General features: G+C 38.8%; 2 protein-coding genes across 2 annotated transcripts in view; one reads left to right on the top strand and one right to left on the bottom strand.

Moving 5' to 3' along the window:
* CD226 (CD226 molecule) overlaps positions 1-1,599 on the top strand; it is a gene marked incomplete at its 5' end in the record, with an annotated part of 31,825 nt that extends 30,226 nt beyond the window's left edge. The window contains one exon of the mRNA XM_064505500.1: positions 204-1,599. Coding sequence (XP_064361570.1) covers positions 204-359 — 156 coding nt within the window. The remainder of the gene's footprint in view (positions 1-203) is intronic.
* Positions 1,119-17,651, bottom strand: part of DOK6 (docking protein 6) — a 259,512-nt gene continuing 242,979 nt past the window's right edge. The window contains exon 8 of the mRNA XM_026108709.2: positions 1,119-12,357. Coding sequence (XP_025964494.1) covers positions 12,218-12,357 — 140 coding nt within the window. The 3' untranslated portion in view covers positions 1,119-12,217. The remainder of the gene's footprint in view (positions 12,358-17,651) is intronic.

The raw sequence follows: 17,651 nt of genomic DNA on the forward strand, positions 1-17,651 counted from the left end.
TTACACCGAGGGCAACTGAAACCTGCAGCCCACTGAAATCCTTGTGCTTTAGTTCCACTCCTAGTACGGCTCATGATTGAAATGAGCAATTCTGCTGAACTTTGGCTGAACTCTGCCTTTCACAGTTAACTTTCTGCTGAAGTCCTTCAGCTTTTTCTTTTCTTTTTTCTTTTTCCTTTTTTTTTTTTTAAATGTTCTTCTAGCCTGTTAACAGTTATGGAAGATCCAATTTTCATGGTACAGAGAACACAGAACGAAGAGAAGAGTCATCGCTCAGCCAGACAGAGGAGATTTACGTCAACTGCAGAAATATCCCACGCAAACCCAAGAAAAGACTATTAACTTTCTTCTTAAAATGAAGTAACCAAAGTGCAATCAGTGTATTTGCATCTTACACTGGGTTCTGTTTGCACCAGCTTGACGTGGAGAGCGAAAGTGGCTGTTCCCAGCGCCGCCCAGGCTGCCACTTGCTTCACCTTACACCAAGTTTGTCTTTACTACATGGCAGCCTACAGCACTGACACATCATCTGATTCATATGTACAAGTAAAGGCTATTTGTACCATTACAATTTAAGCATTTTTTTTTTTTACCCAGTAGGTATATTATTAAGCAATAATTTCAGAATGGCTCTGATATGCAGAACAGAGCTGCAAATGCTTGCATTAAGTTAATTTGGTCTGAGAAATCCATGTGTCTAAGAAGTGTATGTGACAGGGTGTGAAAGAAAATGTGCTTGTTGTTGTCTATATCTATGCCTTTTGTATCTCAAATTCAGAGAATTTGAGAACTGTTATAGAATAAAAAATATCCATAATTTTCCACACCGTAGGTGTTATTATGCTGCTGGGCAAACAGTATCATTTAGCTGACAAAAGAAAAGGTCCTTGAACCCAGATTTAAAACTATGAACAGAAGCTTGCTCTCTGACAGCTGTATGGTTATACAGGCTTCTTGCTGCTCAACAGGTTATTTCAGCACTTGCTATTTGGGGATGAAAGAGAAGCTTAGCCTCTGCTTCACACACACGCGCACACACACGCGCACACACACACACGCGCACACACACACACACACACTCTTTAACGCCCAGGAGAAAATAAAGCACTCAGACTCTGTCACTGTCAAGTTATATTTAATAATAATTTATTATAAGGTTTAGTTGCACAAAAAAATAAATGAGAACATGGAAGATACATGGATAAATGGCGCAAAGGAGAAAAAAGCGTGACTGAGAACATTTACAAAACAATATACATACAGATGTGTGTATGTGTGTATGTGTATATATTCTGCTGAAACCTACAGAAGAAACCACACAAAAATAGAACAAACAAACAAAAAAATCCTCAAACAAACAGAACCAGAAGGCAGACCTGAGAATTAAGATCTACACATCTTTTGGCCTTTGACGAATCTGCTTTATTACTAAAGATGGACTCCCAGTAGATGAAGATGTTACCATGATGGCTAATAATCGTATATGTCTGCATACCACAAACTGCATATGCCTGGACCACCTCTGCTTGGTTCCCCTTTTTTCTTGAAACATCAGTAAAAGTGTTCTTAAATATGATTTTTTTTTTTTTTTTTAAGAAAGGGGTGCTTGGGGGAAGGCATTATTATCGCCTACACCGCAGTTACCAGTTCCACCTGGTTGGCTAGGAAGGAGCATCAACAGCCTGACAGTGAAAAGCACATTTCGCTTAGCCTTCATGGGCACAGGAGAAGAGTCTAGGCTCTTCTGAGAATAATGTGGACACAAGGCTTTTCTGAACTACTTGAATGATAATAGCATTGTGCAGCTATTCTACACTCCAGCTAAAAATTTAAAAACCTAAACAAAGTCTTTTAACCTAGTACTGAAGATGTAAATTGTTTACAATGTCAAAAGCCATTAGAAAACATCTCCTTTTGGTTTTGTGTACTCCTCAACAAAGACACATACACATTACAAGGGAAATATCTTTTTTTCATTCACTTGCCAAAGGATTTTGGAAATACAAATGCTTGCATGTGAAGTTGATGAGGATACACAGAACTGTACTATTAATAAGTTGTTTTATTTCCTGAGTTATCAAATGTCATAGCAGATAATTCTAAATTGTGCACAGCATTACAAGTAAAACCCTGTAGCATCGGGTCAGTTTCTTTGATGATCTCGCTTCTAAATATCAAAATGCCAAAATGATATTGTAATGAATTCGATCACATTTAAGTTCTCTGTCGGAACTCCTGATACAGAAATACCTATTAACGGAGAAGTTGATATTGTTTCACTCTTTTTAGAGACAGACTACAACCCTAAAGGGAAGAGGTTGAGGTTAAGTGCCTGCCAGACCACATCGGTTTCCTAATTTCTGGTGATGCCCTTGTTTCCTGCCTACCCTGCCTCCTGTAGCTTTTCTGCACATTATGTTTTTTTTTTAATAATTGCTTACTTTTGAGATTTGAGGAAGGAAAAAAAAAATCTGTAGTGCACATCTTTGCAGTTATTTAATCTTTTTTTAATTCAAATTCCATAGACATAGTACTTCTACCAGGATAGTTCACAGGGAAAATTATCACATCACACATAGCATAATAAAAACAATATATTATTTTTTCAATAAACAAACCCAAATGAACAGCTTCATTTTTGTACTGTTGTAATATCAGTGAACAGCAGCTGAACATGAGACTGAAACAAATTAAAAAAAAAAGGAAAACAACCCAAACCTCAGCCTTCTCAATATTCGCACTAGGTTAAAAGCTAGTAAATTATGCACAAGAGAAACTTCCAGAAGTGTCATTTGAAATGTAACATATAAACGCTTTAAATGTTTGTAGTGTGTAGTGTGGTGGGATGGGACCCAGTAAGAGCCTATGTGCTTTGCCAGGGTTTGAATTATGTACATTGGCTTTCCAGTGTAAAATGGTAAAAATTTTATATTTCTTTTCAATATTTTCTGTAGAGCTGCCTTTTTCTTTCAGAGACTTTTAGATACTTTAGGGTAAATGTAATCAACTGTAATTTAGAAATTTCATCCTGAACAATTACTGTGCTATTTCTTTCTGTACTGCATTCCCAAATAGTTAAAAAGAAAAAAAAAATCAAGCATATATGACACAACTATAGTTAGCAACTAACTCAGAATACTATCCAAACTGTTTTAAGGCCTTAGAAACTTTGCTGAAAGGAGATAAATACAATAAAGAACATTTTTATTAAACAACTGACTCTTGAATCACTGGTGACTACTTTTCTTGTAGCAGGAAAATGGGCATACAAGATTTTAAGAAAGGGAAAAGTAGATTTTTTTCCATGATACAGTAGGTGAAAAAGGTAGATGTTTAAGTCCCATGTTCAATGGAAAATTCCGTGATTTATAGTGTTGCCAAGTCTTTAAACAGCTTAAACTCATTTCTTTTTAAAAGAAGAATTCAGAGACACAAGAATATTTGAAACCAGTCTTTGCTGGGACTTCTGAGTGTAGGAGAGACACTCACCAGAATTTGGATCAACAGAGAAAATATTAAACTCACGGTTTATGATAGAAAGTGAAAGCTAGAACAATGCATTACACCATCTCCACTTATTCTCCTTAAATATGTCCCTATACATTAAAGAATTTCTGTGACCCTAGAATACTGTCATCATACTGCCAATTCTGCTTGTCTTCACGTCCCCTTTGGCTGTGAGTCTTTGGATAAAACAGTGTTTCTGTTAGGAAACAGAGCTGGACCCACTGCAGACCACATGAACCTGCATTCCTCCAGACTTTCACTTTAGGCAGGGTAGTGCAGCACATTACCCTGTTTCCCACCAGCAACCTGCTCGAAATTCCTGGGCACCTTTTCTAATAGGCACTAAAAGTTTCTCCAGCACACTCAGAAACAACTAGCTTTAACTGCCTGCAGTGAGCAACTTAATCATCTAACTCCTACCCATGTCTTATTCCAGGAATAGGAGAGGGGAGGATCAATGCAGCAAGCTAAGCAGACTATTTAAAGGTTAGATGCAATCAACATTGGTTAGTTTGATTGTAGTTGGATGCTAGCTTATTCCTGAAAGATTCAAATAAGAAATCTGACTTCAGAGAAAGAAAAGTTTTCAGAGGACTGACCTCACTATCGTCAGGTTCATTTCTGTTTCTCTGAGGTTTTTCTTCATAATTGTAAATACTTCTGGAAACTAGGGCTGTGATTGTTTTATTTTTATTTTATCCATATGATGTTTCTTAAAACCGCTGTACGTTATTGGGCTATGTGAAGTTCCATTCAAATGAATGGCAGTTTTTTACACTAGCCGAAACTCTGTTTCAGTGAATACTCTCCAGAGTAAGCATAAGAAGACTTATTTGCTATAAAGCCCAACCACTCAATAGGAGTTAATCCTCTTAACAGCTTTGCAGGACTGGTGCTAAGGGTTAGTTCCAAGACCAGCCCTGTATGTCTACAAGAGAGGTGCTATAATGTCCTTTTAGGCTCTGGACCCCAAGAGTGGAAACTATATATCAAGTTCTCAGGCTCTGTTGAACGCAGTGGAAGCTGGGCAACTCAGAAGGTATTTTGAAATACTTGCACATTCCTGGGGAGCTGCCTTGGGCTAGACGACAGGAGATGCTGAGCACGAGATGCATCCCAACTGCTGTGCCTCTCTGGGATGTGGTGTCAGGGTGTATGTGGAGTCAAGCTGGCTGGCAGATTACTCTGGCCCTCTGAGGTCCAGTGGGATGGGGCCTTCCCTGAGGCTAGTGTGCTCTTCAAAAAACTAAGCATGACTAGGCTTTTCACTGGCATATGAAAGCCCAGCTGCTTCTGCCACCCGTCCTTGGTTCACGCAATATCCTACTGGCTAGATCATCCAGGTCACGGAAGACTTTGGTTCAGTTCTTCCCTCAGCTTGCACCAAACTCACACTTCCTGTCCCATGCCCTTTCTACCCCTCCAGCTGAAGCTGGGCACCTGTACAGACATAACTGATGTTTTTAGGGCTAAGAGAGACAGGAGGAGGCCTGCAGAGCCCTGTAGGTAAGTGGCTAGGGCACTCCCATAAGAAGAGTGTCCTCCTTTCTGCTTTATCCCATAACTCTGTCTTGTTCTTTTCTAATCACAGTATTAAGTAAAATGTATAAACAACGAGGACAGGCATCTGGATAACACCTGGGCAAATGCATAATAAATTTGTCACCACTTCCCTTAACTGAGTCTTAAAATAAGAGAGCCTCAGGAAGGTAAATCATTTATAATACTAACCAGAAAGTTTTGTTACCTGATTTCAGTGATCAATAGCTATTGTACTAAGATAGAGTCAAACAAATGTGCAGTATCTGTCCTTTTTTCCCAGTATCTTTCTCTATTTGTTCTGAGTTCTGTGTGTGTGGTTGGAGGGAAAGAATGCATGTCTGGAATACATATAGGTATTCCAAATGCTCTCTGTCAACACCATTTTTTTCTCTGAACTAAAATCATCTCAATTTATATTAAATTTCCATCACTTACACAACAATCATAATATGGGAGGAGCTTTCTCACAGAACTCTGTCACATCATTTCATAATTAGAAGCATAACGCTGGAGCATCTGTGTACATATTTTCATCTATCATAAATGCAGATGCTGTTCTTATCACCTGAAGTTTGAACAGCTCTGAAATACTTTAAATCAATTTTAGTAATATCTTGCAGAAGTAATTCCACAAAATCATGTGATGGCAGTAGTGATGCATTGTGCAAAGTAGTAATATTCTAGCATCTGTGTTGCATAATGCACTTTAACTGGATTGCTCCATGGTTCTTCCAGCCATGCTAGGGAAAGGGGGTCCAACACTACTGCGCCCACTGTTATAGAAAAGCTCCGACCTGTGAGTTGAATTAAGCACAAAATACTGATCCTGATAAAGCCACAAGAAGTTGAACACTCCGGAAAGATGTTTTGTACTCAACATGGCACAGGGCTATGTGCCTATAATGTCTCCTAAATTCTTCTTATCTTTTCAGAGATTAAAGAATCTGTTTTATTTTTCTTGATTTCTTACCCTATCCTTTTTTTCTGCTTCATTATGCTTCTGAAATCTTCTTCTCTCTTTTTCTATGATGGTGTTTTTCACAGAGTGAAATGGAACAGAGAGCAGTGATAAAAGGTGAGCATATGTCCTACTTTGGTAGGAAGTCACAATTCTGTTTTCCTATATTGCCTGTTTTCCTTACAAGCATCTTAAATCAGTACAACTCACAAAAAGCAGTTCTAGAACATAAATAGCTCCTGTCACAGCCTGTTATCTAAGGAAAATCAGGAAAATCAACAATTAACATCAACAAGGGCAACTTTATTTTCTATCATTTATTTTTTTTTAGCAGCAGGAGCAGTGATGAGAATAAACGTTTAACTGCAGCCTTTAGTTTTGTAATTGGTATCAAATTGCCAAGACAGTTGACTAATTTTGTGCTATTTTATACGCCTATTGCAATCTTGCTAACATACAATGAAAAAAAGGTGGAGAGAAAGACCTAGCCTATATTATAAATGAGGGTTAACTTTGTTCATGTCAAATATTGTTAAACAGAAACAAAAAAAAAAACTATTGTAAAATGTATCCATTCAATTCCAGGACTGTAAGAACAGAATGAGGTAAATGTATTTAACCTCATGAGGGTTTCTGTACTCAAGGAAAAAACACAAAACAATGACACCTTAACCCTTCTTTGGGACTATCAGTGTGAGATTTTAAAAGATGAACTGCTTCATCTTAAAGATTCAGAGCTTGCATTCAATTAAAAAATAAATCTTTTCTCCATTATAACTTGCTGCACTCATAACATCAACATTTTAAAATGCTTTAAGTTGAATTAATTATACTTAAAACTCAATTATTCTCTTATCTGTTTCAAACACATCCTTAAAAGTCTGCCATGCTGCATATGAATGCAAAGATGCAAGAAGCATCTTTGTATAGTGAAAATTCCATTTTCTTGAATATAACCAGTTCATCTGTGAATTCTAATCTCCAGAATCCACAGGTGAACTGGTGACTAAGCATAACACCATTCAAATAATTGCTGAATACACATCACCTTCCCTTATCACCTTTTACTGGCTTGTAAGGCTTGGACACAGAAAGACAAACTTCTTATTACAACAGGATACTCAATATACTTTGATATTTCTTTCATTCCAACAGATGTATGTACTTGTTTCCAACATAGCACACCTTTTTATCTAAAATCAAAAGCAAAGATTATTTATTTATAATATCAAGAACATACACCATACCCTATATGGAGTTCCAGACTTTGCGTCCGCAAAATTAATACATCAAACCTTAAACCCTTCAATTTTGAAGCTATGCTACTACAACAGTATGCACCACTCTTCTACTAACAAAACATAGGCAGACACCCTACCAGCTGTTTATGGTGAAAAATATAAGGTTTTAATATATACTTGCTGTGTAATAAGTTATTTTGGAGAGAGGCACAAATAATTGGGAGGCTGTATGGAAAAACAAACTTTCCAATGCTGTTGGATCTATTCCTGTAAACAAACAGTAGCTTTCTGCACCTTCTCTACTGTCTGCTTCAATCTGTGTGTGGATAAAAGCCACATTTATTCCTTTGCAGCAGGTATAAAAAGTGGCTAAATACACTGATATTAAAAACTGAAAAAGAGATTAATCGGAACATCCTCCTCCCTTCGTTTTAGAAAGAAACAGCTGCATACAGGCGATGCTAGATTTCATGTTAAAAGGGGCAGCAATTCAAGAGATGGATATTTTAGCATGGAAAACCACCCTGTAGTTTCTAGGTTACCAGTTGAAAACTAGCAAATCTGAGCTAAATCTGAGTAGAGGTTTATATGCTATGGGCTGATGATCTTTGTCAGTTCCTAGTGCTCTAATAGCTGAAAAATCACTGTCCTTTGTGGTAGTATCTATTACACTGGAGAGCAACAACTGAACAAGCATGAAGTTCATACCCTTTCTGATAAATGCCATTCAGAGGTCTGATTAATACTCTTTTTTAATTTTTGCCATGAACTGGTAAGGGTCTTCACAGTCTGCCTGCATGTAGCAACTCCTAAATAAATGGTGCTTGTAGGCATTTAAATTATTTAAATCATTGCTATACAGAGCATTTTAAAAAGATTTTTGACCTCAGACATTTAATTTTAACTCTTCCCTCAGCAAAGTCTTATCAGCTTACAAGACTTGATTAGATATGTTTTTGTAGCTTCCCAGTATGATTTCTATCCCCAGGTTGTTAAATGAAAAATTTCCCAAAATGCCGTTGCAGACTTTTGCCAGAACAAAAAAGAATAGCTAGTCTAACAAATTCACTTGGTTTGTCAATACATTTCCATGCTTTTCTTGCTGGATTTGGGGAAAAAAATCAAGAGCAGAATTTTGTATGGACTAGATACTTGCAAGATACTGGAGTCAGAGCCCACCAGACAAAGCACAGCCTAAACATCTATTCAGTAATACTGCAAACACTGTGTTACAAGACATTCTTCTTTCTCTTTGCTTTAACATAGGCAGGCAAATTTGTTCCAAAGGAATAAACTCACAGATGATTTAAACCATTAATAATATAATGTAGCTGCTTTAAAAAGGGGGCTACTCAATTACTTTAGCATCATATTTATGATTTATTACCTGTCTCCTTCAATTTCTCCTTTTCTGCACCAAGTGAATTCAAAAGCAAAAGTACCAGCATGCATCAATCAATAATATTCACAGCTAAGAGATACTAGTAACTACATTTAATAATGCTGCCTGTTCCTTTTTTATAAGAATTAATATTCTGTTATCAAGGGTCATGTTTTAAAATGTAAAATCATGGTTACAGAAGTATTTCCATTGCACTATTCCTCAGCACTGAAGCGAAGGCAACGACCTTATGTTAATTTTACCATTTTTTAATGCACTAACTCTAAATTTTGTTTTCACTTGGTTGCACCTGAAGACATTTGGTTGCCCTCCTGCTCTTTGCAGCACATTAGCTGAAAACACAGAGCTCTTCTTGGATCAGGAGTGGGCGTATTATCTGTGTGCCTCGCACATGAAGAAAGCCGAGACTTGAACAGGGGCTCATGGGGACCCCAGGCCTTTTTAAAGCCCCTGGTAGTCTCTAGGCAGGCAGCTCTACCATGGGTGCCAAGAGAGTTTCCTTCTGGCAGAACCACTAGGAGCTGGACAAAGTTGTCTCAGTGGGAAATCACTTGTGTTATCGACAGGCATATGTCAGGAGTTAAAGCAATTCCATGAAAACAGAAATTTCTGGCAAACTATTGGCCTGGTGCCTGCCTGGTTCTCATGGAGCTCTTCTGAGGAACGTTTCTGGAAGTGATACAAACACAGATTTTACAGTGGTATCGTCTGCTGTTCTGGAGTGGCACGAATGGCAAACTCCACCTGCCACTGAGTATCTTTGTGCTTCAGGTGCTCAGTCTTGTTTGACTGTGTTACAGGACACTATGAAGTTGCACACTTAACTTTCGGTGTGGATGTGTTTACTGTCTGAAAGAAAACATGATCCTGATAAGTCAATTTTGCTTTTTGTTGACTCAATTCTCCAGCTTTGTCCTGGAGTTCAGTTTTCTAACTGTTGCTACAAGATGGCACTTCACAAATCTTTACAAATGCATAGTTGCATAATGTAGCAAAACCAAAATATTTAGTAAAATTCCTCTAGATAGCCAGTACCTTTTATTTTCTTTTTTGGAAACATTATCTACATTTTCATTAACTGAACATTACTCATGCACTGTATAGGAAGACAAACTCATCTGGAACAGACAGCAACCTTTCCTCAGGAAATGGAAGGAGTGCATTTCCGTATACATCCTGTGTTTTTATCTAAAACACAGCAAAAGCACTGGCTTTAGGATTTAGACAGATTTTTAAAATATATGGGCACTGAATCTATAAAGCAGTTCTGATACTCTCCTGTTCTCCTTTTTCCTGCTTTGGGTCCATGAAGACTATATAAGCATTAAATGACCAGTATTTAACTCACTAAGAAAAATAGTTACAGATACAGCACAGAAACCTGCAGAACATGCTGGAAACTTATTCCAAGAAATTTTAAAGAAAATGTATATTTTTAGGGCAAGGAAAATGATCACAGTTGCACAGAAATACAAATAATTGGCCAGTTCCTCAAAAGGCATATTTTTGGCAAAGCTCCACTGAATAACAGAACTATACCAGCTGAGTATCTATCCTTTCGTATCACACTTTGCATGCAACATTTGCAAACTGGAAAATTTCCCAAAGCAAAATGTCAACCACATTTTTTTTCTTCAATGAAAGTGTGAATGAAGCTTCCTTGATGGGTACAGCTCAGAGAGCACCATAGGTACAGCTCCCTGACAGCGTGGGAGAACAGTTTTTCATTATTGTGTTAGCTCATCAAAATTTTCTCTGCAGGGAGCCGTTCCATTCCTGAGCGTGGCAGCAGTGTGAGAAGGAGAAGAGGTAGTGAATGAGACAGAAAGCAGAGCAAAAATAAAGCTGTTTGTGGTGGGGTGCAACTGTTCCATTCAAATGGATCACAAAGCTTTTTTATTCAGCAGCTGTTCACTGAGTGTAGAAACCTTTAAGTTTGTAAGTCTGTTAGCCTGTAAAATGTTCGGAGAAAAGCTAGACATACTGTATCAGTAAATGTTTAATCAAAAGCAAAAGTTTCTTCTGTACTTTTTTATGCTATATATATATATGTATACGTGTGTGTACATATAAAACAACCCAACAGCACTGTTTCAGTTAAATTATAATAGATAAAACTGATTGTTTAATTGGAAAACAGTCTATGTGTCTCTTCCTTGACATGCTTCCTCAACCTGTCCTGAGAAACAACTAATGAGAAGAAATACTCTTGTAACCATGGCAGAGAGTTTTGTATTGGGAATCGAATGCAATGCTGCTCATATAATAGTAGGAGAACAGATTTTTCTCTCCACATTTTCAAATGTTCCAGGGCATCACAAGAAGTACATAAATATTTGATGCCACTTAAAAAAAATCTAAATATTTAGGATAGATAAAACTTCTTCCCTGCCTACAGGTATGCCTTCCAACTTATTCCCTCCTTACTGATTACAAACACACTTTCTACAGTTCATTTTTAAAAGACATCTTCCGAAGAAAGAAAATTTCCATTGAGATGTACTCATCATCCTTTTCAACGTAAACCGATACCTGATCCATGATCATACAATACAGAATGTGCATCTAAAACAGAAATTTGAGAAAGAAACAGAGAAGATCAAAGTAACACTTACCAGAAAGACAAGACCAGAGCTTAGCTCCTGTACCATATCTGGCCCACAACATACAATAGGAGATTGCCAGTCAGGAATGCAGCCCACATTTATTTGTTTGAAGAACGGTTTTCCTGCTGTTTAAAGTTATGCTTGCAGGCATGATTATTTAAATAATTTGCAAATGAGAAGACTTCTTGGCATTTCTAAGGGCTCTACTTTGCTGCTTATATGTGCATTCACAGCTCTTAGAGGTATTCATGGGAGTTATGTGCATATTAGTAAGGGCAGGATTTGTGTTCTAGGAATTTAAGGTTAGACACGTACTAGGTAGTAACCTTCTCTTAATGCACCAAATTCTACTCTCAACAAAAAACTAAGTATTCACCTGCTATTCCAGTACTTATTGGAGTCTGATTCAGGTAACACTTGACCCTCTGAATAATTAACAACTGTACCTGATTCTAAGGGTAAAAGCTACACTATCTATGCTGTTTATTTAATTGGCAGCATTTCAGCAATTCCATTTGGAATCAGTGGGCTGCAACAAGGACCTAAAAATGTTATCAGTGAAGATGAACTGACCTGACAATGGAGATGGGTAGGAAGACCCTAATGTCAAAATGCGTCATCATGATAGAGCCCAGAGCGGGCTTTCTCCTTTCATGCAGAAACCTTCACACCAACACAGTTTCATTTGTTTCAATCACTTTCTTACAACACAAATGCTTCCCCCCCCCTCCTTTCTAAACATATTAACAATAGGAAAGATAAAATAAATAAATAACGACTTAGCCTCTGCTGCTTCAGGGAAGCTGCCTCTTCAGGGTTCAGCCTTTGCTGCGACCAGGCTGGAGCTGGCAGGGCTCAGTTTTCACTGCAAATTGTGGCTGCAGAGGACGCATGTTGCTTCCTGACCCTGGTGGCAGGCTCCAGGCTAGACTGTCTTTCTCGGCTGGCCGCTCTCCGGCTGTCATTGGATGAGGCCTGAGCTGTAGCTGAATCCGTAGCTGCCGGCCAGCGCCAGGGACTGCTGGTGCTCCTCGCCCTGCTCCGAGGGGTAGCTGGGAAACGTCTGTGCCCGAGACACCTTCCCTGGACCGAGACTGTGACCTAGAGGGGCGGTAAGAGTAACGAATGCATTTTAAAATTTTACCATAACTTGGCTTAATTTACTTGGGCCCCATTAGTCATGAACATTGGACTCCGGCTGACTGATTTAGACTTTTCTGGCCCATGGGCCCGTTGATGGGGATGGCCAACCTCCACGGCTGCAATGAAGGCATCTCCTGCTGTACCAGCATCACCGCCCGGCTGCCACCTAAGCCTCTGCTGGCTGATCTGCAGAGCTGCACCAGCACAAGCAAAGGACTGCCCTGACACAGCGCAAGGAGGGGCTGCATTCTCCTAGCAGGTTTGGCAAACAAAAGTCACCGTGCTTTCTGTAGTTTCTATTGAATCTGATGCTGCCAGCATGCACTGAGAGCAGACCTACCATGCTGGGCTCTTCCGGTGCTTAAAAGCAGGCTTTCTGCCCGCACCTGAAGCACAACTGGCAGACAGATGCCTAGCTGAGACAGAAAGTATCCAAACCCAAGATAAAATTACTTTAGGGTCAGAATTTTCTTTTGTTTTAAATGTTCAGAATATCACATCTATATATTTGATACCTTGTAAATCTCAATGATATTTCATAGAGCTGATGAAGAAATTATGCACCTCTTATGTATCTGAAGCCCTGCTTAACTCATAGAAGTAATGCCTGTGGTTTCAGAGGGATTAGTAACACAAATGTCATGCGGGGCCAGACTCTTTTCAGTGGTGCCCAGCAATAGGACAAGAGGCAATGGACACAAACAGAAACTCAGGCGGTTACGTCTGAACATGAGGAAAAACTTCTTTACTGTGAGGGTGACCGAGCACTGGCACAGGTTGCCCAGAGAGGTTGTGGAGTCTCCTTCTCTGGAGATATTCAAAACCCATCTGGACACGATCCTGTGCAGCAACATGCCCTAGGTGACCCTGCTTGAGCACGGGGGGCTGGACTAGATGATCTCCAGAGGTCCCTTCCAACCTCAACCATTCTGTGATTCTGTCATTTCACATACTTATTGTGACTAAAATACAGGATGTTAGTTTGTGTCAGGTAAACACCACACTGTCATTTCAAGACCAGCCTTGAAATGAGATATAGTTTGTGTGTGAGAATACTGGTTAGGAAGAAGTATATCTGCGATCTTTTCTCAGAAGTCCTAGTGAGTTTCACATAAATCATGGTTTGGTCACTCAGAGTCAGGGAGGTGGGAAATGATTTGTGAAAAATCAAAATAAGCCAATGATAAAACTAACAATATGACACATACGACGATTCTCTATCCTGATCATTCATACATCTCAAAATACCTTTTTGAGTTTGAGATTTCATTAGTAACCAAGACTGATGAAGCATTGACTGCTCTTAGTTCCAAAGTATGTATCTTCATGCAAAGTATATTTTCCAATTTTGGAAATGTATAGTGAAGCCTGGAATTAAAATGGCTTTGGAAGTTTTTTGGAATGTCTTTAATGCATGTATTATATGTACGAATGGAAAAGAATAGTTTTTCTTCAACCACAGACTTTAAATTAAAGAATGGTTTTGGCAAAGCATATACTCTTATGCTGAATAATTCACTTCACGCTGAAACATTTCAAAATAACTGGCGGTTTGCTAGACTGATGTAGTAGCACTGGAACTAAGAATGCTGCAGACTGAGTTTGGGAAAACTTTATCATTATTGTTGTATTTGGAAAAGTCTGGCTATAAAAACTGTTACTTACTGCTTGCTTCATGAAAAAAAACCTCAATTCACCCAAAGCTGATACATCAGTGGCAATGCGAGGGCCAAGAGAAAGAGAAAACAAGCACAAAAAACCACACTAAGTGAAAAACAGACTGAAAGGTACATCTCTGTGACACTGGAGACAATAAAACTACAAACCAAATTCCCTTTCATAGTATGACAAAGCACAATGATTTCTGTACATATATCTTTATTATTCATTCGCTAGATTAAATTCACATTTGCTATCAAAACCCTGACTGACATGTCAAGTTTAAATATTTTCTGCTTCAAGAAGCTTTTGCATCAAACAATTAAAATGTACTGTAAGGTCCGAGCTGCAAACTAAAAGTACTGAAAAACCAGATAATATGTTGTCTGAGAATAATCTGAAAAGCTTTACTTTAAGCAAATTTTAACCACGCAGAATATTAGAAGAGTTCTTTACGCATTTTTACTTTTATTCAGTATTTGCATTGCAGAGTGTTAGATTTTTTATTTAATGCAAACCAAGCTATAGAAAGTTGCATGACTGTAATGACTGTTAATTTTGTGTTTCAAATCTGCCATTTTTCTTTCTAAGGATGTAAGGCCACATTTTCTTTTTACTCAGAGGGTAGAATCACATAGTCTTTAACAGCCCATAGGGAACTTTTCATCCAGCTGTGCAATTGGCTCTACAAAATTTGTTTTTTCTTTACTATTAAAGATCATTAAAATACGTCAAGGTACCACCTTCTTCCATTTGGTTAATGTTTTGTATCAAAAAAAAAAAAAAACCTAAAACAAAGAAAACAGGCCTTACAAGAAGAAGCAGGACTAGAAACACTTGCCAGTCAAGTGTGCTCTGTCTCTGATCTGACTGATTTTGAATTCCTTACCCAGCTTTGGTAAAATGATTAAGAGCTCCCCACCCTAAGTTACTTTCTAGCCAAGGCATTAAGTCCATCTCTTAAAATATAGAAGATGAATTGAACATACTGTAGAGGACCAGTACTAAATGCGGTTTTGTCTCAACATTGCTGCTGCTGCTGCTACAGAGCTGCCGCCGCCATGGCGCGCCGGGCAATGCCACGCCGGCGCCCCCAGGAGCCATCCACGAGGCAAACAACCTCATGTGCCTGCACAGGGAAAAAAAAGGCGTGAAAATGGCAGAGAGAGGCTTCTAGGAGAACAGCACATCTGGCACGAACCGCACGTACACATTTGCCATCTGCGCATGAGCAGGAGACCCCCAGATGCCCCCAGCCCGTTTCTGGAAGGTTCCGAGAGGGCGGACTGTGCATGACAGCTAATCTGCATGGGAAGTGAGGAAGCACCTCCCAGAGGCGGGGCAGGAACCTATAAAAACTGCAGACTGCGTGAATTGGGGGGCTGGGGATCTTGAGTGGAGTCAGTGGAACATCACTGGACTTGGAGTGGTGGTAGCTAGTTTCTTTTCTCCTTTTCCAACTTTCTCTGTCTTTTCTCCTTACCCTTGTTCCCCTCTCCCCTTCGCCTTTCCCCGCCTTTTCTCCCCACTCCGTTGAAAATAAAGTTGAAAGGCTGTACGACACTTGACCGGTTTTAGGGTCTTAATCTCGTCCTTGGGATCATAACGAAACCTTCCCGATACTGAATCAGGACACATACTAAGGTTAAGAAGGAAATTAAATTCAAGTCTTCCATTTCCTGAATGTATGCCTTACCTGCTAGCACTTCTCACTGATCTTTAAAAGAAAATTTGTAGTCACTAAATCTCACAACAGGATGGATTTAAGCCACTCTGTAACCGAAGGGGTTAATGAGGCTAAGGGACTTCTTCCCTGGCTGTGCATGTGCTCAGAGAGGGAGACTGTCTTACATCCAAAAGATTAAAAGACATACTCAACGGAGCCAAAAGGTCTAAGACACCAGGGCTTGGCCCAAGCCATTATTTTCATAGAACGTAACATTCATGGAACATATGACATTACTCTATGAAAATAATAATAAAAAGAATAGAGCACAGATCAAATGAAATGAGCAAGCCATGGGCCATAGACAATTTGTCAGCTTAGGAAACTATATTACAGTATTTAAAATGAATAAAAATATCCAATAGTGGTAAAACCATGAAATAGTGCCATGGTTTTCAGGTTGACTTAAGATTTTCAATGGGAAAACTTCCAAATTTGGGGCTTTTGTTCAATGTAGAGTTTTTTTTTTTAATTTAGTCTTTCCCAGAGGGGAAATTCTAAATTATAATCCACTATTTCATTTGCATTCTTACTAAAAATTATTTTAGTACTGATTACCTCAGCAGCTTTACAGAGTCTTAACTATTGCAGTCTCCACAGTTAAGGTTTAGATTTTTGAATCTGAAGATACAAGAAAAGTTTTTGACGCAAATAAATTCCACAGTTTTCTAAGCTTCTGCTGGAATATTTGCTGAGTTATATTTGGGTCTTCACAGGCTAAAGAGAGAAGTAGGAGAATTCTGTTTGTGGACTTTGCAGCTCTTTGGTACCACAGCTGTTTTCAAGAATAAACTTTTCTGTACAGCTCTTCTGAAGTCAGTATAAGAGCAATTTGAATACTACAGGCTTCGTGACGTGAAGACACAGATGATCTGAACACAACAGGACCTGAAGACAACAGGAGAACTGGTGGAGTTTTCTTTCTGCGGCTTATACAGGAAATGTATGTTTTTTTCTTTTCTAAGACAGAACCTTGAAAAGGCAAGTATTATTCAGTCTACTTTGGCCTTTTTTCAGATCTACTCTCAGGATCATAGAACGCAATGAAGCTGTTTTATTCAATTTATTTATTTAATACCAATTAAGTATGAATGGATCATAAGGAAAATTTAATGTAACCTGGAAAATTAGACCAAAATTAGATTTTTCCTGATGTTAATTATGTTGGAAACAGAGGCAGTATACATAACGATCTTATTTCATGACATAGTACTTATTTATAACAATTCTTTAGAGGAAAAACCCAATAACAGAGTACAAACCCCAGTAACAGAGTGATGGATGTTTATATAAGCAGATGGATCCCAGCTTCCAAGCGAAAACTTGCAGGACTGAGCAAAATGAAAAAAAAGAAAGAGATCCAGAAGCATGTTTTAAAAGCTACCTTGCTGCTGCTTATTGGAAAATGTTTCTCTCTGGGATTCAGAATTCAGAATCTGAACCAGAAGGCAGGGGCCTCGTTCACGACTTTTCTAAAAGAAAAGAGGATCACACTTTTTTTTGAAATACAAGAATTCAAGGAACTTTTTCATCTGATGTTCTCTGGTGAGAACACTCCTCCGTGATGATCAAATCCTGGCCACAGATGCCTCTCTCTCTGGGCAGGGTTTGACATTGCACTTTCTGTAGTGGAAAATCAGCTGAAAATGTCTCCTTCCTCTTCTGTACTCATAGGGCTGTCCCTCAGTCATGCCCTTGTAGCTGTCTGAAAGGCTGCTTTGCAAACTGCAGCCCTTTGGTGATCTGGTTTGCAAACAGCCCTACAAACTGTTGACCTGGCACAGCTGAGGAGCAGGCACAAGCAGCCAAGGGCAAGAGATGGCAAAATTTTTCTCAGACTGGCTTTGGTGCTGGAAAATTTTTGGGT

Source organism: Dromaius novaehollandiae, chromosome 2 (assembly GCF_036370855.1).
Source record: "Dromaius novaehollandiae isolate bDroNov1 chromosome 2, bDroNov1.hap1, whole genome shotgun sequence".
In the NCBI taxonomy this organism is placed as follows: Eukaryota; Metazoa; Chordata; class Aves; order Casuariiformes; family Dromaiidae; genus Dromaius; species Dromaius novaehollandiae.